Source organism: Agelaius phoeniceus, chromosome 6 (assembly GCF_051311805.1).
Source record: "Agelaius phoeniceus isolate bAgePho1 chromosome 6, bAgePho1.hap1, whole genome shotgun sequence".
Taxonomy (NCBI): Eukaryota; Metazoa; Chordata; class Aves; order Passeriformes; family Icteridae; genus Agelaius; species Agelaius phoeniceus.
This window is the reverse complement of record NC_135270.1, coordinates 51,970,072-51,993,068: the sequence shown is the minus strand read 5'-3', so window position 1 is coordinate 51,993,068 and position 22,997 is coordinate 51,970,072. Positions and strand designations below refer to the sequence as shown.

The 22,997-nt window shown below is 41.6% G+C and overlaps 1 protein-coding gene across 7 annotated transcripts in view; it reads right to left on the bottom strand.

The window, feature by feature from the left end:
• Window positions 1–22,997, bottom strand: part of EML1 (EMAP like 1) — a 122,281-nt gene that overhangs the window by 79,135 nt on the left and 20,149 nt on the right. For 2 of the 7 annotated variants that reach the window (XM_077180682.1, XM_077180683.1), the window contains exon 1: window positions 1,017–1,291. The exons of 1 other annotated variant lie outside the window; for it this stretch is intronic. In XM_077180682.1, the coding sequence (XP_077036797.1) occupies window positions 1,017–1,083 (67 nt within the window). In that variant the 5' untranslated portion in view covers window positions 1,084–1,291. Of the gene's footprint in view, window positions 1–1,016; window positions 1,292–22,997 lie in introns of those variants that run through there. 4 more of the 7 variants (XM_077180685.1, XM_077180686.1, XM_077180687.1 and 1 more) reach the window with 2 other exon arrangements.

The following is a 22,997-nucleotide window of genomic DNA, read 5'->3' as shown; positions in this document are numbered from 1 at the left end:
CAATAAGAGATCCACAAATATGAAATATGAGATTATGAATGCTCACAATTTTGCTGCTAGAAAGCACTAACTCGTACCAAAGTAAGGTATTTTGAGATTACAGTTTACCATGAAGAACTCTCTGTAATATTTAGAATAGCTGATTTATTTCCCTCAAGGAAAATATCAGCTACTTGAATAATCCCAAGTACTATGCAGGCCAATCTCCAATACTGCCTGTGAGGACACTTGCAGTTCCTCATCTCCTTCCTATTTTACGACCCATCACTGCAGCCTGGCAGCTCCCCTGTCATGCTGCCACCCAGGTGACGCCACCACTCCAATAACCCCTACCTTAAAAAACAGCAGAAAGAAAAATCAGTAAGTGCGGGCCAACTCCGGTAACTCCACACAGGCATCTCGCACCTCCACACCGCCCTTCCCTTCGCCGGTGAGAGCGGCGCCGGGTGGGCTCCGGGAGCGGGGGCTGAAGGACACCTGCGTCCCACTGCGCCCCCGGGGCCACGGGCAGCTCGGCCCTGTACATGCATGTAAATACAAGTCTTATACACATAGATATATGTTTATTTATATATATGTACATATATATATTTATATGTATGTGTGTGTATGTTGGCATACGCGCGACGGAGACACGCAGCGGTGGGCGATCGCTTGAGCTGCCGGATCTGCCTTTGGGGAAGATGCACACAGACATCTCTACCGTCCACACACGCACACGTATCTCCGCGTATTCCCATGAAGGAGGTGCAGAAGTTGCTCGCAGAGGCGCCCCGAGGGCTGGCAGGTTTCCCGCCGAATAACGGGGGAGGCTGAAGGGGGTGAAGTTTCCTCCCTCCTCCTCCTCCTCTCCCCGAGTTGCGCCGCGGAGCCGGGCGGCCCTGGGCGGCGGAGACGCCGCCGGCAGCCCCGGACCAGGCCCGCTCCCGGCGCTGCCTTCCCCGCGCCGGCCTCCGCCTCCGCCCCGCCGGAGCGCCGGGACCCCGCCGCTCGCCGGGGCCGGCCCCCGCCCTTACCGTTGCAGAACTGGAGCAGCGAGGAGGTGTCGTAGAGGCTGCTGTAGCTGGAGAAGCCGTCCTCCATCCTGCCGCTGCGCTCCCGGCGTCCCCTCGGCTGTCCCGGCGGCCGCCCGCTGCCTGCTCGCCCACACGCTGCGGAGCGGAGGCGGCTGGGGCCGCGGCGGCCTCGCTGCCTGCCTCACTCAGTTGCCATGGCAACCCATTCACTCCGCCGCGGCTGGGGCGGCGGCCGCTCCGCTCCGCTCGCCGCCGAGCGCGGGGGGAGAGCCACGGGGCGGGCCGGGGCGGGCCGGGGCGGGGCGGCCGCCGGCACGGCGCGGCCCGGGAGGCGGGGGGGACCCCGGGGCGGCGGGGCGAGAGCGGAGCCGCGTCCCTCGGCCGGCTCGGCCATATCTCCTCGGCGGAGCCGCCGGCTCCGGGCAGCGGCTGAGAGAAGGACGAGCTGCCGAGTCCCTCTGCCTTGCCCGGGGCTTTGCCGCCGCCGGACCGCGAGGCCCGGCGAGACCGGGTGTCCCGATCGGGCCGGGGCGGAGCAGAGACGCTGCCCGACCCTGCGGCGGGAGATGCCCGCCCATAACCCGGGGATTAACCCCAAGTACCACCGTGGATGGGCTCGGTCAGGGCGGGATGCGGGGCAGGGGTTTTGCAGTGCAGCCGGGCAGCCCCGCGGACACAGCCTCAGCATCCCTCCCTGCCGCCTCTGCACTCGGCTGCCTAAGCCCAGGCTCCTCTCGTTTCTTCCTCTGAAGCAACAGCCTGCCTGTATTTGCACCCAGTGCCCTCCGCTGATGTCAGCGGCGATTCTCCTGGCTACAGGATGGAGCTGTCACGATAACATTGTAGTTGATGCTCTCTTACAAAACCAAAAAGAATTATACACACTGTAATTCCTTATGCCACGGTTTAAACTATGTAGTTCGAAGAGTGATACCCTTTCCCAATACAGGATACTAAAACAGCTTTAACTATTAAACATATTTTTGTCTAGGTATATTCATAATGTCCGTTTGTGTTGAGGTGAAGTGGTGGTCCAAAACTGGTGGCTAGTAATATTGTAAAATTATTTGATGCATTTTGGGCTTCAATTTCTGTGCCAAGAATGTTGAAGTGTCCAGTGACTGAAAGACATTTTTAGTCCAAGCTCCTCAAGAGACACAAGGGAAATAGTTCATTGCACATCTGTAGCACCTTTCAGCTTGAAAAATGCCAAAAAAAATCATGCCTTCAGTCCCCAGTCCTTCCAGGAGCTTTTTGCACTGCAGTTCCATCATGTGGATCCACTTACAGGCGTGGGTTTGGTATATGTGAGTCTTTTCACCAACCATAAACCATGGCAGTGCTAACACAAAAGTATGCTATAAAATTAGGCAGAGATATCAGTTCCATGTTAAAGCAGAGTGAAAAGTGCTCCCTCCTGAATTGCCAGTGCCAATACTGGTAGAGTTGAAGTCATCTGCAGCACAAGCACTTACCCAGCCTGATGTGCTTAAATTGTATCAGACAAAACCAACTGCATTTTATAGCTGTGAGCTATAAATAACAGAAAATTGTGGTAGTTTGGTGTTATATTTAACAAAAAAATCAAAACCAGAGATTTAAAAAAAATAGAAAATTACTTCAAAAATACAAAAGCATATAGGTAATCAGTGTTTTAAATAAGTCATGATTCATTCTAATCTTGAAAATTAATACTGAGTATTTAGGTTTTCTCATTCATAAGCCATCAAATGTTTCAAAGATGCTATATTATTCTAAAACACTGTACACACACAGAAAGACATATGGGATTTTTGGTAGACAAGTTGCAACAAAAGAAAAGTGAAGCTCATTTTCAGTAAAAATTCTGATTAAGAATTTCCTTCATTTTAAAACATTATTGCCATCATTTGGATATTATTTTTGAGGTTGAGAAATGTTTTAATGTGCTTATTTTCCACCATCTTGAGACAAGATGTGTGCTTGGCATAAGATGTCAATGTTACTTTAACCTCTACCTCCCTCTGATGTGTAAGGTTTGGAAAACAAAAATATTTAACCTATGCTATCTAAAAGTATTATGTTTGTAGTAAAAACTGTGTTGTCAGAGAGATTGCTACAAAGATAAGAGAAGGTAATGCCCAGTAACTTTTATGAGATTTGTCAAAGTAGGAGAAAGGCCAGAAAGAGGCAATGCGGCTCCATTTCAGAGAATAGAAATTGAAAGTCACTTAGAAACTCAAATCTAATCTCTTCTTAGAGAGAGATGCAACATGTAAAACCTTGCAATAGATTTCCCACTGAAATTAACAGTGATGGTGTCTGTGAAGCCTTTCAGCTCAGCGTGCTGCAAATCAGCTCAGAGATGTGAAAGAAAATGGTCTCAGCTCCAATCTCCAGATGCTGTTATGATTCCATTATACTATAAGAGCAAGGGTTAGAAGAGGGAAACACTTTCATAATTTAATGATTTTGAGACCTGTAACAATCTCATTATACTAAACTGCACCACAAGGCACGAAATGAAAAAGAAATTCTGTCTGGCTGTGGGAACAATGGGACAATGGACTGGAAGGATGCACTGATGTCTCTGGGAATTCTTCTGGTATGGTGAAACAACAAAGAAACTTCTAGTTGTCCATTTTTCAGTATACTGTGGCCTTCATAATTTGTACATTTCAAAGCCAGTTCTGTGGTAAGTGTGCAACCATAAAGGTGGGGATGTGGCATCCTGAGCAGTACAGTGAGGCTGGTGTATTGGGAAAGGATTTGTTGCTGTACACTTGTGCACACTGACTGCTGGCAGTCAGAAACTCTATGATGTTACATTTTTGAAAGCTGTATTTTATACCTAATGATTTAACTTTTGTTCATCTTCAGTAGTGTAATGCAAATAACTATTAGCTAAGTGAGAATAAAAGAGCTTTCACCCATCCCTCAATGAATTTTCAAGAATTAATATACTCCAATATTAGGACAAAGAAGACTTGCTTTCACTTCCTGTTAATATGCTGTAGTCAAATATCACCAAATCACAGAATATTCTGAGTTGGGAGGGGTTCACTAGGATCTACTGAAGTCCAACTCCTGAAAATTTTGATATTCCATTTATCTCTGCCTGAAAACAGGATCAGGCTGCTTTCACCATGTGGTGGTAGCTTGGACAGCCTGGCCTTCATAGCTGCCCCCTGGGTGTGTGCTGAATGCCACTGCTTCCAGCAGGCTTGTGGGGGGACAGATGATGGCACTGGCTGTGGGAAGGACGCTGGGATTTGGCTGTCAGTGGCAAAGCCTGCTGTGCAGAGCTGCTGCTGAGCCCTTCTGTGCAGAGTTTACAGGAGGTGAAGGCTCAGTTCACCACAGACACTGGAGGGCTCTTCTTTCAGGTCAGTGCAAAGCCTGTCTGCTGAACAGATCAGGGAAGCTCGGATGGCTGCTGTGCACACTGAGTGTACATTGTAACTAGAGAAATCTTCATCAGGCAAAGCATCTAGCACCATCAGCAAATGTGCTGGTTTTGCTAAAATTTATCAGTGGATATAATTATAGCATCTATTTTACCATGACTAACTTTTGAAGATCCCCTCAAGCTCTTTAGCAATCATTTGATAGGTCACGTTTACTGCAGCATGATCAAAGGGAGCTAAGCTCATTTCTGTAGCTCACTGTGTTTCCATTTAACATGTAAAAGTCCATTTCACCATTCACAGTCACCTAATGCAGCAGTTGGTCTCTGTTTGAGCCTGGAAGCTTTTCAATTGGAAAAATTCAAATGGAATGCTTGTTCAAGGTTTGCTTTTCCTCAGTGAGTCAGAAGTTTCATCTATTAAAAAGCTGAAGCACTGCAACACTTGGTGCCTGGGCCCAGACTGCAATCCAAAACACAAGGTACCATGTGTGTGCTTCTCCCTGAATCATCTCATTCAAAACAGAAGAAATGGGCATCTTTTCCAGCTGTTCATCCCCAGCACTGAGAGTTAGATGGTCTGAAAGCTGGCACCATAGCACAGGCACAGTGCCCTGCCTCAGCACTGGACACACAGGGCTTTGACAGAAGCTGGGGGCCAGGGCTGAGCAGCACAATGCCCAGCAGCAGCAGCAGCAGCAGCAGGAGCAAGCTGCACACAGCAGGAGCCCTGGAGAAGGAAGAGCCAATGCATGGTTTAGGAACTAGCAGGGTGAGACCAGCACGTAGCAGAGAGAAGCTCTGGGGTTAAGTTTTGGATTTAGCTTCCTGAAATCTGATGAAATCCTGATTTATACTGATTTTTTTAAAAAAACAAACCCTGTTTATTTGTTTTCCCTTTCTATTCAGAAAGCAGCATGAGTGTTTGGGTTTTTTAAGAGAATTTCATGCAGTGAATATATTGTCTTTATTTTGCAGAAGTGGCTTTTTCTCACTGCTAAAACTATTTGCAGGTACTGGCTATCAGGATCTCATCATAGGCTCAAATAAGGATTTCCTCTCCCAGTGTGGTAGGAAAGGAAGAAGTGCCTTGCTGCCCAGTCTCCTTTGTGAGAACACTTCAACCACTGGAATAATCATTCATTCTAAATAGCAGGACTCCAGTGTTTCAGCCACAGCAGGGAGCTTCATGAATGTCACTACAAAGCAGACTTCATGCATGTGGGAAAGATGGGGTATAAGAGGAGGATCACCATTATACCAGCACAGTCTGAGTGCATTAAAAATACAGTATAGCAAATGTGGGATGAAACCATCAAAGCTATGCAGGTTTAATAATCCAAATGAAAATATGTTGCAATATTTCTATATATATCATGTTCTTTTGAACTACATGTATTGGAACTATGGAAGTTTCCCTATAGTTAAAATGAATAGTCATAATCATATTGTCCTGAAAAAAAATACTGTTTTGCAGATTGGTGAATTTGTAAATACAAAGAGAATACTTTGAAGATGAAAAGAATAATGCTTTCCACATCTATGACTCTTCCTATTCAAAGAGGGGAGGGTGCTCAGCAAACACTGATGCTTTCAGATTTGCACCGCCTTTTTGAAATAAATGTTGGCTTTATTTGCTTGTTTGGAAAATGGGAAGAAAACATGACACAGCCAAGGTCATGCTGGGAAGTCTGTGACAGAATCAAGCCAAAATAACTACCAGTTATTGCACCAACTGCAATATGAGTCTACTGAGAATATCCTGCCTGTAAACACTGAAGATACTACTTGTATGGTTTGTTATGAAATGCTTTCAAGCACAGTGCCTGTGGTAGAAATACTCTTATTTTTGCACAGCCCCCTAACATGTTGGGTTCAATGCACATCAATGTATGTAATGGCCGAGTGCAGCCTTACTACATCCACAGCTGTGACATTGAGATTTGAAACTGATGAGAAGCAAAATGTATTACAGACACACAGGAATGCAGCTCCTGTTCCATATTCCATTGCAATCTGCAGATGGGAACAGCACTTCTGAGATATTAATACTCTGTGAGATTGATGTGAAGAGGCACAGTGATGGATAGCATCACACAAAATGATCCATCCACCCTTCAAAATTACTCCTTAGGAAGTTTTCAGTTATAACTCAGTTCTGCAACCCTATTTTTGGTGGCTGCAGCCCCCAACAGAGCCTGAAAGTTTCTGCTCCAGAGCTCTATGAGATCTATGTACCCAGGGGCACAAATCCTACCTCCTGTGAGAGGGGCATCTCTGGTTCCAGCTACAACAGCTTTGGCACAGGTTCACCATTCAGGGCACAGGAGGATCATCTCTACAGGTCTGTGTCACTTCCCAGAGGGAATTCCCTCCCAGCAGAAGGATCTTTCCTGCACCCACTGGAACCCCAGGGAGCCTCCAGAATGTAGGTATGGGGAAATGCTTTCAGCAAGTATGAAAAAGTGATGCTTCTGTGTGACTTGCAGCACACTGACATCCTTCTGCACATGGCTGAGATGAGTAGTTTTGTTTAAATTTCTATGCTATGATTATAAAGATGTTACTGCAACAGTATATATCCCAGAGATCTATTTTATGCATATATTTAAATAATATTTTGTTAAAATTTAATGTCTGAGTTGTTATACAAAGCCACAGCTACATAAATCTGTGCCTTCTGAATTATATTAGAGAAGAATGAGACTAGAGTAAGCTATAATAAAGACATATTTCTTTAAAATTATATTTAAATAACAGCATAGTAAGTTGATAATTTAAGATGTCCACAAAAATTGCCATTTTTATACAAAGTGGTTCTACAGAACCCATTCTGTTCATCCTTTAGAAGGAACATTTTAACTGGATTGTAACAATTCACATGAACATGTAAAACCCAGACTTACAAAAGAGGATATTTGTCCAAAGGACACATCAGCTACACTGTGAGAAAGAAATCTCTCTCTTCTGCAAACAGGTACCCACAGTGCCTATGATGAGAGGGAAGGATCTCAGCACTCTATTTTATATTCCCTGGCCAGTAGGATGGTGGTTTAAACCTGTGCTTTACCAGAACTGATATTCAAATTTTCCCAATTTCCCATGTCACTGTTTCACTGGCTTTGGGATCCAGCACAATCAAGGGCATCTTATGGGAACTGATGTGTACCAGGAGAATTTACTGTCAGCCATGTAGATAACAAAGCACACATAAAAATGTATGGGTAAGACAAAGCACCATGTTGGTTCAATATATTAATGTTAGAAGGGGCTAGACAATCTCATTTACTGCACTTTCTACATTTGCAGTTATGTTACTGGAAATTTGCCCAGATATGGAAAATAAATGATGGCAAATGTCTTCTGAGAGATAGCTGGAAAAAATAATGTATTTCTTCTGGCGATTTCATATGTTATGCTTGCTTTTAGTGAGTGATTTATTGGAAAAACTGATTTGTGCTAATAAACAAGTAATAGGAAATAACTGCAGAGAGTTTACCTGTAATTTTAACTCCTGTCATCACATAAGCCCATTTACCACTTCAACTAACTTAACTTCAAGTTTTACTTATCCATCCACCTGTATCTTTCACCAAATATAATATTAATTATGCTGAAAGAGGTAGGGAAGAAAGAAGACAGTATTTCATTTGTATGGTGTGGGTTATTTCTGCAGGGGACCATACCAGCTCCACTGGTTCAAACTCATTGAATTTCCATGAGCTTTCCTTGAGTGGGTGGAGGAACAGGAGAGTGGATTGCAGTGTGACCTACAAGGGCTAGGCAGGAATTCCAATCCACTACACTTGCAGATTCCTTTGATATCTAACAGAGCCCAAGACCACCTACATTGAGACCTTCATCCCTCCACTGCTTTTGCTGCCACAGCTTATTTCTGCTTTCCCAGGTCAAGATCCCAAGACACAACCTGGGGATGGAAGGAAACAGTTAAATCATCAGCTATTCTAAGCTTGCCTGGCTGGAGAAACAAGCAATAGGAAATAATCCTTTCCTACAGTTTTCAAGATTACTTTACACTGATTTCCAGCATAGGCTGCAGCTTTTATTTTTTGTGGGTAACTACAGTTCTGAATTAAACTTTTTTATTTACTTTGGAACAGAATTTGCCTTGGAAGAAACTTTTTTTTGTTCTGGTCTGTGCAATCACCCAAGGCCCACAATGTGATCAAAGCAATTCTGTGTTAAATATGTTTATTCAAAGTAATTTTTTTCTGCTGGTTCATAGCAAGTGCATCCAGAAATTTAGATAAATTTCACTTTTGAGCTCCTTTGAACATATAAAATGTATGAAATAAAATACAAGAAAGGAAGTGGTTGAACCAAAGGAACCTTCACTGAATTGCCCAGGAGCATAAATAGGCATTAGGGTTTACATGGCAGGATCAGGTCCATACATTAATAAAATGTTTGGCTTTGGTGAAAGAATTCTAGTTGTTCTTAAAACACCTCTGCCACCCAGTGCAAGGTGTAGGATTACTAATCCTCCTCAGGGTAAGCCATGCGTGGCATTCTTCTTTGGTGGTGGCATTCAAGAGAGTCCTGGAGGAGGAAAAAGTAATAGGGGCAATAATGGCAGTGTCTGAATGAAGCCCTGAGAGCCAGCCCAGCCCTGCTGCCTGGCTGCCAGCCATCCAAGATGAAGAACAATCGTACATTTGTCTCAGATACCAAGTTACCTAATTTTCAAAACGTTTCCTGATGCAGCCCTTTAATTCTTAAGTATTTCACCACCTGACGTTTCTCTCTCAAGCTTTCAAAGAAGCAAGAGAAAACCAGAACTACAGATAACTGAAAGAAGAAAAACTAAAATGATTTTTTCATTAGCAGCCACAATTTAAGGAAAAAAGGGCAAGAAGACAAGTTCTTTTCTGCTTTTCAATGCCGGATAACCCCTCATTGTCCCACTCACTTTCTGACAGAATAAATGCTAGGATAAATAATGGAGCGAATCTCAAAAGAAAAATATGTATTGTGTGCCATAAATTATACAAGCAGATGCAGCCATGAACAAGAGAATTAGGAACATAAAACCCCTGCATGTACACGGGCTGGTGAAGGGCTGGGAGTTGCCAAGGGATGCTCTGTGACCACCGTGCAGTCCAAGCTAAGATCTTACCATAAACATCAGCCTGCAGCCCTGTTATGCAGGGGTCTGCCACCTTTTCCTTTGCATTCTTCCTCTTAAACAGCTCTTTTTCTTCTTTTTTTTTTTTTTTTTTTTTAATATCAGTAGCTGTTTAATGATTATTTTGGCTCTAACCAGCTTATGGTATATTTTACAGATGTCTGAGAAATCTTGCTCTGAAGAATTTTGCATCTTCTGCCCAAACTAACCCTTCAAAGATTCCCATATTAAGGTGAGTTTCCCTAAACTAAGGGGTGGGTAGAATAGGTCAGGGGCCAGCTCTTCATGTGTAACCTTGCAGAGCACCATCAGCTTCTGCTGAATTCTTGGTTTCATTCCTTTTTATTTATTAGAAAAAGTGCTACATAGTTTTTGGCACTCTAAACAGAAATAATTACAAATAACCTAGCTGCTAAATGTTCATCAGAGACTCCATTCAACTAAACAGTCCTTTGGCAAAGTCAAATTCTGGGTCCAGATTTTTCAGATTTAAGCATCCTCAAAATCTTCTTGTTCTTTCATGACATCTTTTCAAGACATCAGCAGATATTTTTCATTCAGCACTCATTTCAGCAGGGGAAAAAGAGTTTTGCAATATTGATGCAATTTATTTTTGTGTGACCAATTAAGAAAATAAAGACATTTCAAAGAAGTTGATGTCATTAATTTCAGATAAGTAAGATGTTTCACAGAAAACCTACACAAGACTGTGGTAAAGGACTTTTTTCCAACTTCACAAATGACATTAAATGCCATTTTATGACCATCCAAGAGTAAGGAGTAAATAATACTTTATGCTGGAAAGGAATACATGTGACTCATGATTTACAGCTGTTGTAGATGTGAACTTGTGGAAAATGATGCAATTAGAGGCCAGAGGCAGAGCAAAATATCTATTCAGCTCTGCTGAGCAGATCAGAACTGCTGAAGGGCTGCAGAAAAAAATGTCATTTTCTCTTTTGCTCATGTCCTCCATAGGCTACATTCTGCTTGGAGTTACTTCATATTCAAGCAGTACAGTTAAGGGAGAGTCTTGATATGATTTAGCATTTTTTATGTTTTCCATTTGTCTGATGAAGAGTGCTTGCTCTGTCATTCATTCACCATTTCCTTCCATGTGAAATTAGGAAATATGGCATATGAAATCTGAAACCCAGGTTTTTTCCATCTCTGCATGTTTTCCCTTGGAGCTCAGAAACTCAAGTTCTGCCAGTGCAGAGGAAGGAGAGGAAATGTAGCAATAAAGTTCCTGGCTTCATCACAAGCCCCTTTCTGACCTGACCAGGGGAAAGTGTGTGGAAAGGGACTGAACTATCCAGGATATGGATGAATGGCAGAAGTATGTTCATGTGAAATCAGAAAGGAAAACCCACAAAATAAGATCTAAGCAGGGACAGTGAGGCTACAAGATATCATGCTACAAATGCAGAGGAGGAAGGTCAGGAGAGTGCTGGTTCAGCACTCAGGGTGCAGCTCATGACAGATGATGTGAGCAATGTACAAGTCATTGGTGACTTTTTGTATCTGTCTTCAGTAAAGCTGTATTTCAACAAACACAGTAAGAAAATCCTATTGCTGATAAACGTAGCTACACCTTTCTTGCTTCATTCCACTCCCTGACTGCTTTCCTTCATCCCTCAGTCACAGGGATCTGTAATGGTGTGCAGAGATCTGGATGGGGAACTGCTCCAGCTGAAAATTAATCCAACAAATAGGTGGTAGTTACTAAGATCAATTAGTTCTGCAGTTTGATCCATCTCTTAGCTCCACCACAATCAATGTTTTATTTTAAATTACCTAGATGTATTAACTTCATCCTCTGATGCTTAAAGGGCAGACTGATTAAGTTTCTGAGTGACTGGATGTTTAATGTGTCAGAGGATCAGAAGTAGGAAAGCATGGGACATGTAGTTTAAATTGGGAAAAAAAGAGTAGTAGATTATTAATCAGTTGATTAAATTAAATTTCTGCTCCAAAGTTTAGGATTTTTTAGACATACATGCTATGAGTGCTTATGTAATAAAAGGGAAGTGGGTAGCATTCAGTTTTCATTGTAAGAACAAAGTCTGTCAAACCAGCTTAGTTCTTCCTGTGCCTGTATTGTGCTGTGGAAAGGGAGTTGGTGTCATGTAACTCAACTTCCATAAGGCTTTCTGCACACACACAAATCCTCTGATCTTAGAGGATCAAGATCAGAAGCTTGATCCTCTAGAAGCAAATGAGGAAACACAGCCTTGCTGACCCCATTACACCTGTTCAAACAGGTCTAAGACTGTTGAGGTAACCATACCTAAATAGTGGCACAAAATGGAAGTAGGTATGAAATATGATCCTGCACCATCTTCCACCTTAGTACCACTACAATCCACTTTTTCATTAGTGACTGAAAAAGGAAGCAGGAGACATACTCAGTAAATGTGCTGGTTGCAGCTTGGGAGCTCTGCTGCTGTTTTCACATGAGGTTCACAAGTAATTGTCTGGTGCACCTCAAATAATACCAATTTACTTTAAAAAAAAGAAATCTCAATTGCTATGGAACTGGAATATAAATTACGATATTGTTCCATTGGTTTTTGTGTGTCCTGCGGAGATAAATTTTTCCCCATTTAAGTCATTGGTAATACATTCTTACCACCTCCAAGAGCAGGTGGTGAAGAAAACAGTTTCGTTTACAACAGACCAGAAAACAAAGTTTATATACCAAAAGACAAGTCACTTTACTGAGTATTCATGTGCAGTGCTACTATTGTGGGGGCTAGTGATGGAGAATCAGCCTTTCTTCTCTCAGTCACTGGTGTGTGTCAGGTCAGGCCAACAAGAAGCAACCACAATCCACTAGTGCTTGTTATAAAATGAGATAATGACTCTTTCATTCTTGTGTGTATACAAAGCAGAGTCAAAACTTGGCCAAGAAATCACTATCACAGTTGCAACAGTGAAATGCCAAAAGCCTGAGCAGGTATTAGGACTGAGGTGCCCTCACTATCTGCTTCCCTAGCAGTACATGGGATGCCTGGGATTTCATTTTTCTACTCTGTTCCCTTTTTTGGATCCACTCCTTTAATGCTCCTGCAGACAAGTTGATGAAGTGGAAAAGCAATTCACACTGACTGAAGTATTTGTTTTCAGTTAAAAGCCACTATTTGCTGCTTAACAGGCAAACACAAACACCTATGGAAAGAAGAGCTGTCGTGGCATTTGAGGCTCCTGAGCATCTGTAATCAGCACATCTGAAAATATTTTAAAGTGAGTTTAGCCTATATATGTCTTCATATCACAAAGTACTGCTAGGGACAGAATTGGATGTTGGATGTGTTTGTATTACTCCCTTGTATGAAATGAAAGACATTTATGCATCTCTTTTATCTGCATTCACACACACCTACACATAAAGGCATTCTGTCCTTCCTTTCCCTTATAAAGAGTGATGACCTAATATGATTTATATCTTAGTGACACAATCTCCTAAACAGGCACTGCAAATGATTATTTACCTCGAGGCTAGACTAATTCCTGTACTTGTACTTTGCAGTACTAACAGAAGTCTTTTCTATAAGATAATTTTGGCTTTTGCATTATCTAAGACACACTTTTAAAACAATTAAATATATTAATCTTTTATATATTTCTGAACCTAAACCACCATGTTTAAAATTATATCTTCACACTTTAAAAAACTCAGGTTCTGCTTGGGTATAGTAATGTGACATTTGAGAAAGCTGTGGCATTTGGATCTATGTCCAACAGAGGGAGGTGTTCAGAAACACGGCTCTGGTCCAAACTCTTTCTAAGAGTAAGGAATTCAGCAGCAGGGGAGAGAAGGACACGGGCAGATGCATGTGAGCAATACATGCTTTACTACTGCAACTCAATTCCTTTAGCTGCTCTCTGAGAACTCAGGTGTGGGGTCACTGCTGCTCACAGATTCAGACCTGCTCAGAAGATTTAAGATCAGAGGATTTTTAGATCAGACAGGTGACAATATCACCTCTGCTTTGAAAGGGAACTATGAAGCTCTTAAAAAGAAAAATCACAACTCATTTCATATCAACCTCTTGATGTAAGATAAACTCAAGCAGAGGTCCAGTCTGGCAGGCACTTTGGGCTCAGTAAAAACCTGAGGTTACTCGGCTGTGCTTTCCTCACAGGCTGTCTCTATGGCAATGGGAAAATATTGTGAGGTATAGGAATGAAGGGAATATGACTCAGAGAGTACAGAAAAAGGAACATTCAGAAACAGAATTCCCAATAGGCACAGAGTACACTTTTCAAAATACACACAAATCAAAGAGAATCTGCCTCTGCTTTGCCCCGGTGTTTTTACTAGAGAATGCAATTAATAAATAAGGAGCTGTAGTGCTGCTTGTTTTCATTCCCTCTATTATCAGAGGGAAACAGAAGCTGGTGGTGGAGGAAACAGCAGGACTCTGCTCTGCTCCTTTGAGTTGTGCAGCATTCTCCACAGGGCTGCCATGTGGCTGGAAGTGTGTTTATCAGTAAGGGACAGGTTTGGACAGACTCCCTCTAGTCAGTGTGGTACTTCCAGGGCCTTTCCAGGTGGAAAGGCTCCTCCTTTCACTTCTGAAACCACAGAGGCCACAGGAAGCTCCTGTGTGAAGTCCCCTGTCTCACTGACCTGGGTCCCACCAAAATGGGATTTGGCCCAAATAAAAAGGCAGTAGCCCAAGGCAAGAGCCATCCTGCAGGGAGACACCCCTATAGAGCATTGCATGAGCAAGAACTCCCAGGCTAACCCAGACCTGTGCTCTGACTGGCCCAGTACCAGATGGGCTTCAGCTTGCCACACAACAGGCATTTATAAACAACTCTCCTCCCCAGTTTTCATCTTTAGATATTTAGTCCCAGGAAACATAAAAAAAAAAAAAAATATATATATATATATATATACACACATATATATATGTACAGATACATACACATATATACATATATATATATATACACATATATATATATATATACATATATATATATATGAGATAAACTCAAGTGGATATATTATATACATATTTTTTTCCTTGCTTAAAAATATCTCCTACCTCTTGCAGCTAATGATGATTTCGTGGGCCTGTATTAGCACTAGTCATTCTCTAAATCATTTATGCTTTTGGCCTCAGTAGCACTCTGACATACTTAGTCCCACAGGTCAGTTATGCATTGTGCAAAAGCCTGTCTTTTAATCAAATTTATATACTTAGTTTAATGACACTTTATCCTTGAACTCCAAGAAGATCAGATTAAATGCTCTCTCTATAGCATTCCATTTTTTCCTACATCTGTCTTAAGCTTCCCTTCCAATTTAACTCAACTCCTTCAATCATTTCTGCCCTGAAGGAGGTGAGAGCTTCCTTCCTTCTGGGACCTGTGGAATTTTGAACTGTCCCTAAGGTTCCCCTCCTGACCTGCAAGCTGCTGCTTCTGCATGAGAAATGCACTGAGCTGATGCAGTCCTGGGCACCCTCTGATCCTGCTCCCCTGAGTTTCACTGGGGGAGTCCTGAGGCACCAACATAATTATGCTGTATTCCCTCACTTTAAAAGTGCTGGCCACCAGTATTGTTGCCCAGCAACATGAAACTGTGTGTCACTGCTGGCTTCATTAAACTTTAAAAATATTTTTCCTTGCCAAGTCAAATGAATAATTGACGATGATTTCACTGTATATTTAGCATGTCCATTCAAATTCCAGTATGGAGGTAAAACAGTTTCATATACCTAGAATTAAGAAGAAATGACAAATACTGGCTGTAAAATAAGATGCATGGCTGAAAAATACTTGCACTTAGAAAGCAATCTGTATATTGCTCAAAGCTGCTGTATCAAATAAATGTCCAAACCCTGTAATTATTTCTTTATTGAACATGCTGAGCCTTCCTTTTTTGCAAAGATTATTAAATCTTACTTTATACTTTCTCTCTAGAAAAGACTGCAACAACTAACCTTTTAACTACTTTATTATACTATTTATTTGCTATACTGTGCCTATATTTGCTACCATAGGCAATTGAACACATTAAAAAAGCATAAATAGAGAAGAACAGATTTCAACACTGATATTTTCTGGTTGAGTAATAGTGCCTGGGGTTATTCAAAGAGAATGGGTTGTAAAACTCAAGTGTACTTTCTGTCATCTGACTGATGGATTGCTTGTTACTCACCTCTAGCAGGCCAGCTAAAATAAATTGCTGCAACCCTTATCAGTAGTTTCTTTTCTATTATATGTGAGAAGTCCCAATTTTATCTAATTGGTGGCATTACCAGAACATTTTTCTGCAAATGTGGAATCTTCCTGGTAAATGCAATTGCTACTTCAACCCATGAGAAGTGCAGTTAGATGTGTATCTGTGAGTAGAATGGAGAGGACCTAAGCTGGGAGCTTTGGAGATCTCCAAGCTAAATGACTGCCAAAATAAACATGACTGGAGATAGAGGGATTAATCCTGTAATCCTCACTTAAGCAAAATTCCTGCTATCTTCAGTGAGATTCTCACTGGGGAACAGCTGTAAAAATTGGCCTAAATGAAGCAGAAATGAGAAAGGCCAAATTCTGCCTCTGGGTGTGAGCGTGTGACTTCAGCAAAACCTGAAGTGTGACACCATGGATCTGGGATAATCAGCACATAAATTCTCACCAAGCTCTATAGTATCAAGACTTTTCTTGGTATAAATATGAGGCACATCCATAACCCCACAAGGAAATGTTTTTATCCAAGGTTCACTAAAAAGTGAGAATACCAGTGAGAATACAAGTACAAACTAACATTCAGAAAGAAAATGTTAATTTTATTTAAAACTATCTTACATTTTAACCAATCCTAGGAGTGTTTAGAGCATTTTTCTTCACTGAACTCAGAATTATTGCCCCCATTTTCTATCTGGGGTGGAAAAACAACATGCAAAGTTATGTGATTTTCCACAGACCACACAGCAAGTGATTAGTATCATGGGGATGAATTAATCTTGGGTGTAAATCCATAAAGATTAATGGAGCTCTAACAGGGATTAATTTGGCCCATCATCTCTAAGGATAGCAAAACCAATTAGATGATGTCATTAATCTTCTGGTTTGTAAAGGACTGTTTCTTAAGCAATACTGAAAGAAAGGCAATAAAACAGGAATGACCAGAGGATCCACTGTAACAGATGAATTGGTTGTTCCTTGGCAGAGGATTCCCAGCAGGAGCCTTAAACAGTGACAGCAGCCTGGAGGTGCCCTCAGGCTCCATCCCAGCTGAGATGCTCTGGGGCAGTCATTTATTTGAGGATTGGAGAGTCAGCCCAGACTGCAGTCACTGATTAGGTTCATGTCTTTTCTTAGGGCATGACTTCCACACAACTGATTTGGAGTCAAATATATTCATTATGGCCCTGGGAGCCCCAAATCTTTGGAAAATACCAAGTGCTTAATGTCCTATGGAAAGCAGCACTTGAAAGATTCATAAATTTTAAAGCTTCCACTTTTGAGCTTACAAAATGTGAACAATCCCATTAGAAAGAAGCCAGTAAGAAGAAATCAATCCAAAATCTGTAAAACTGACTTGTTCTGAGATTTGGGGGAAAAAAATTCTTCTCATTCACTGGTTGTGACAATACACATTTTCTCATCTTAAATTCTGAAGATGTTCCTGATGCTTGGCCCACAGCAGAGTAGGATCTTTCTACAATTGGCCTCAGAAATTTTATTTTAAAAAGAAGGGAAACAGAAATGTTTTTGTTAAGGGGTAATGACCAGCTATAAAAGATGCACACAAAGCAGTGATGAACAGAACAACAAAAACCACATCTTCTAGACCATGGTTGATGGAATATATGGAAAAAGAACATCTGTGACATTGGCAAGGTCTAGTATGAGGACATTGAATAGGAGATAGCGAATTTGTGCCTGAAAGTTGTGTGCATTACCTAATAGGCCTGGTAAAAATGTTCCACTGGAATGCTGAAAGCAAATCTTGGCAACAGTGAGATCATTAAAACCCTACTGCATAGAAGCCTTCATTCAAAATGTAATAATATGCATCAGGTTTTTCATTATTATTATGAGAAAGAATATTCAAGCTGTAATAGGGATCTTCCCATCAATAGTTCTGCTTGAGTAAGTGTTGAATGGCAGAGATTTCTTAATCAGTGAAATTACTTAACACTCCTTTCATGGGGATGTTCTTGGATAGAATAAAACCTTTTTCCTCATTTTCTATACTGCAGGAGTTCAAATGAGGTGATGTGCTCAGCTTAGAGTGCAGCTCCACTCCAGAGGGGCAATGTTGTGACATTCCCTGGCACTGTGGCACAGGAGCAGGGCTGGGAGGGACGGGGATTCTCAGCTTCCTCCCCATCCTACCCACCCCCAGCACTTTTCAGGAATGAAACGACACACTGCTGCATCTATGTGTGAACAAAGAACATGGCAAAAGCTCCTGATGAGACTATGAAAGAAACCTGAATTTTGGCAAGGAGACTTGAGTAGGGAAGATGGAGGGGGGATGATAATGTTTGATAATCTTTCTGAGTTAGTGCTGGTGATGTGATTACACTTAGAAGTTGGTACTGCTAAGTACTGGTGCACATATGCCTAGAAAGTGTGATGTATAGGATTTAATCAGCCAAAAATAAAGAAAATGCAAATAAATGTAAATAAAAAGTAAATAAATGTACCAAGGAATGTTCCTACATGGTATCATGTATGTTTCAGAAGAGTAATGAAAACAACAGGAAATGTGCTTCAAAGAAAGGTGTCATCTTAGGCCCATTAGATAGATAGATAGATAGATAGATAGATAGATAGATAGATAGATAGATAGATAATGCCCATTTTAACATCTTCCTTTGACAGATGGATCTAAAGAACTATTCTGAGAAATGCTTCAACACAAGCCTATGTTTCCAGAACACTTTTCAGACTATAAAATCAAAATATTTCTGTTTCTTTTTTTCCTTTCAATTATAGTCAATGACTATTAGAGGAAGAAATAATAAAATATATTCTTTTCATAAGTAGACATTATATTTAACATTTTAATTTCTAGGCAGAAAGAAAATTGTGTATGTAGATGGTTGTATTTTTGTGGACTAGCTAGCTTAATCCTGATTTCCTTTCATTTTAGGCCAGCTTTTTCATTTGTGATCAGGGAAAATGGATAATGATCACATCACCACTTATCCAAGCTTCCTAAAGTGCAAATTTGCCTACAGCACAAATACACCTGCAGTGCTGTAAGCACAAGATCATGTAAAGCCAGACAGTAAATGTAAAACTGTGTAAAAGCTCTCTCTGCAAAGTGCAGTAAATATAAACCTGGTCATACTCTCAGCTCTGGTATGGCCAATGTAGGAGCTGGATACAGATACCTTATCTCATCTTCTAGAGCTAATGTTTGTGGTAGAAACAATACAGCAACAAACACTGCATCACAGATATTAGCTTTACACAAATAAACTTATATTAAAAACCCTATTTACTTACCAGGGGGACAAAATCAATACTTTAATGAAGCAATGAGCACCACAGTAAAAATACCTGTGAGTCAAACCCAACAATTACAGCTCATCTAGTTCATATGTTTGTTGTCTTACTTTAAACATGTTCCAGAAATAATTTATGAGAGAAGATATATGCATAGTCACAGTAACTACTGCTTCACAAGTCCAGTTGTATATCTTAAAAAACTTGGAGAATATCAGAAAAAGTAGTGATGGCAACTGTTTCTAAGCGGTTGTGAAGCTGAGTGGAGCCCAGACTTTGTCCTGTAAACAGTGTTAGCTCTTTGCTGATCATCTGATTGGCATGGCCACTGCTGATTTCACTGGCAAATTAGCCCTGGGTGTGTTTTAAGAGCAGAGTTCCAGGCACCTTGAAATGAATATATTTATGGAAGTCTTTTATGTTGTAGTTTGAATATATTTGATACTATTCAGAGGATTACTGGGGTCTTTGTTTCAGACTGTAAGCACAACAATGGAAACATTTATTCCTTGCCTTGCATAGACATTTACTGCTGTGTATATGGACTGTGGAGACACTAATGAAAAACTTGGCTTACATCACCAGTGACATGTCATTTTCACATACCAATTTTACTTCCTTTTTACAGCAAACTAACAACATCCTTGCAAAGAAGCAAGGAGCTTCAGCTGCAGTGGCAGCTTGTTCCCTTCAGAGGTACCATCTCAATCACTTGCTGCCATCCCACAGTGCCCTGAGGGATGTAAAATATCCCTTAAAATACCCTGGAAGATAATACCAGCAGAAGCAGATAGCACAGGTCTGTCCCTGCCAGGCCTCCAGGGAAGGTACCACCTTGAGCCCTGTTTTGGAGAGAGAACAGTGCTCAGAAAACAGGAAAGGGAATTTTGGTGTCCCAGAAATTCAAGACAGATGCAGTCCCCTTGCTTCAGGCACACAGCTGTCAAGGGAGTAAACAGGGAGATGAGACAGACCATGGTCTGAAGTACATCCCACAGAGTTGGTGTCCTTAAAGCATGAGCAGCTGGTTAATCTGATTAGAGGAGATGGAAAAACATCTTGAGGATGACATGGCCAGGAGGAGAACATCAGGATGCAATAAAAGCCAGATAAGTGCCTGGGTGCACGCATGGCTCAGTGTTGACACCAGAAGATGTGCAGGAGGCAACCCAGCCTGACCATTCCCTGCACAGCTTTGTGGTACCTCCAAAATCCACTGTCCCCACCTCCCATGGGTGCCCTGCATGCTGGAGATTCCCATCCCACACATGCTGGGCAATGTGATCTCCAGCAGTACGATAAAAGTAGTATGATTTATCCACATCTAGCTATTTTCTTTATTTTGAGCACAGAAGAACCCATGAAGATGGATTCATCACACTATCTATTATAAACTACTTTTGTTAAAAATGTAAATTATCTGATCTTCTACAAACCCTAGCATTCAAGCTCCCATCTGGATAGCTTCAGATAGCTGTTGAGATCTCAGTGTACTTCTGCCTTTCAATAGCTCCTGGGTGTGTGCCAGGATAAAATGTCAGGGCTCTCCAACAGATCTCCTCCATCCTCAGTGTGCCTCTTCCACCTGATCCAGCATAACATTTTTGTGAAGCTCTCTCTGAGCAGAGCAGCAGCTCCAAAAGCATCTTTTGACCTGGGCTATCTCAGCTGCTGACAGTTAATGAGTCTCATGCCATGAAATGCAGCAGTGGGGCTGTCAGAAGGACAGGTCTGAGCCTGTTCTCACTGCTCAGGGCCCAGGGCTGGTCTGTGACACTGATAAAACCCCTTGCTGCTGGGGTGCCCGTTGCCAGGCTCAGGCAGTTCTGTGGGTTCTGGTGCTGTGAAGGGCACCAGCAGTACCCAGCAGCCACTGACAGCCCCTGCAGGGTCACACCTGCAGAGCACCAAGGCACTGCCACCTCCTTACAGCCACTGCACCCTGCTGCAGGAGAGCTGGTCTTTCCAGTCTGGGGCAGAAATGCAACACATCCTTCTGTTTTAAATCTGGTGTGGGGGTGTGCTGTAATCTACACAGATTAGACTCTGCATGAACTCTAGTCTTGGATTTTCTTGTCTAGATCTCAGATGTGGATTACTTTTCTTAATGGGTAAAATAAAAAAAAATCTACTATTTCTACTATTTAGGACAATTACATATATTTAAAATTAATTATATTCATAGCTTATCTTGTTATTTTTTTCCCTTACTTATTGAAAGCAGTTATATATATAATGTCAAGCTAGTAAGCAACAAATCCTTTCTTATTAAAGTAACTTAAACCATTAATGGCATTATAGCTTGCTTTAGATTTGTAGTCTTTTTTTTTTTTTACTGCCACCTGTCTTCTTTCCAGTTTGTACTGGAGGAAAAAGAAAGCTATTTTCTGTTTTACACTCAGACTAAATTAGCCACCATGATCAGGTAATGCTTATAAAGAACATATGATCAGAACAATTCTTCTTACTGTAGTATGGTATTTAAAATCAGACTATACAGAAATGACACAGTAGTGCATCCAGACCCCAGAAATCATCATTGTACTATCCCTGTCTACTTACTACTTAACAGCAAGCCCCCATCACAATTAAAGAAAATTAATTACTTTGTAAATTAAGTTAAAATCCCAGCTGTTATAAAATATAAGTCAATCATCATTTCAACAGCAGCGTGAGTTTAAGTAAAGGAGGAAACAAATGACCTGCACAGAACTCTGGTGCTCCACTGTGGTCTGCCTGGGCTGGTTCCTCAGGGATGGATTTCATGTTCCTCAGTGATGCCCCTGGAGCAGCTGGGGGGTTATGGCCAGGACTCAAAGGGCTCTGCATGAGAGGCAGCTGAGTGCCTGCTCTTCTTTTTATTTATGTGGATGTTACAATGGCAGCAGACAGCAATGCACAGACACTAAATTAATTAAGCTGTTTTTAAGCCACAGCATTAAGGTGATGTCATAAGAACATGCCTAGGATGGCAAGGTCACTGGAAAGGGAGAGTACATGTCCTGCAGTAAAAGACTGTAGTTTGGAGGGCTTGTGTTGGATGCCTACTATGTATTTGTCAAATTTTTTCTCAAACCTGGCAGCACCTGAAGGAATACTTTTTCTATCCACTGAAATATGCAACAGCATCTCTGATATAACTAGGGGAAGAGCTGCTACACCTGCTTCAGCTCTGAGCAATGCACACTATATGCTCAGAAATGCATAAATTAGATATATTTGGAAACACGGAGAGCTGGGAAAATATTTTGATGCAAGATTACATAGTTCTTCTAATTTATGTCAGACTGACTTTGTGTTTGCATACAAGCATACTTAGAGAGGCTCATGTTGGGTGACCAGAAACCTGCTCATCTTACTGCTTCCATTGACATGGCATTGCATTGCCATTTTGCATTGGTACTCTGATGATATTGTACAACTGAGCTAGAGATTTTTTCGTCTATTTCTTAAGTAGTCTTGTAAAATCAAGAACACCAACAGTTCATTTTTGTTTCATTGCAGCTTTACAAAACCCCAAAAACTTTAGCAAGACTTTAACAGAAGAAATAAAACAGATGCTGATACATTGCAAACTTAATGGTGCTGTTGCTTCACTGTGAAATATTTTAACTAGGAAATGTTGAGCATCTGAACAGTAGCCATAATCCTCTCATAGAGAAGCCTTTTCTGCAGCTTGTCCAGGGTAAGTGCAAGCCTGTGTCTTCAGCGTTAATGGGATCAGCTGCAATGAGTAATGCTTTGTGTATGCTAAGGCTGTGATCCTGGCCACGTGGTGCAAAGATGGCAGTGCTGGTTTTTCTAAGCAGTCAGTCCCACACGAGGTGAAGTGAGTCAGAGCATTCGAGATGGATGAGCAGCTCTCAGAAAGGAGCTTTTGTTCCTCATCTCCAGTCTCTAGCAGCCACTGTGAAATTGTCTCTACCATCTACCTATTAGCATCAGCATCACTGGGGCTCTTTGCATGAGA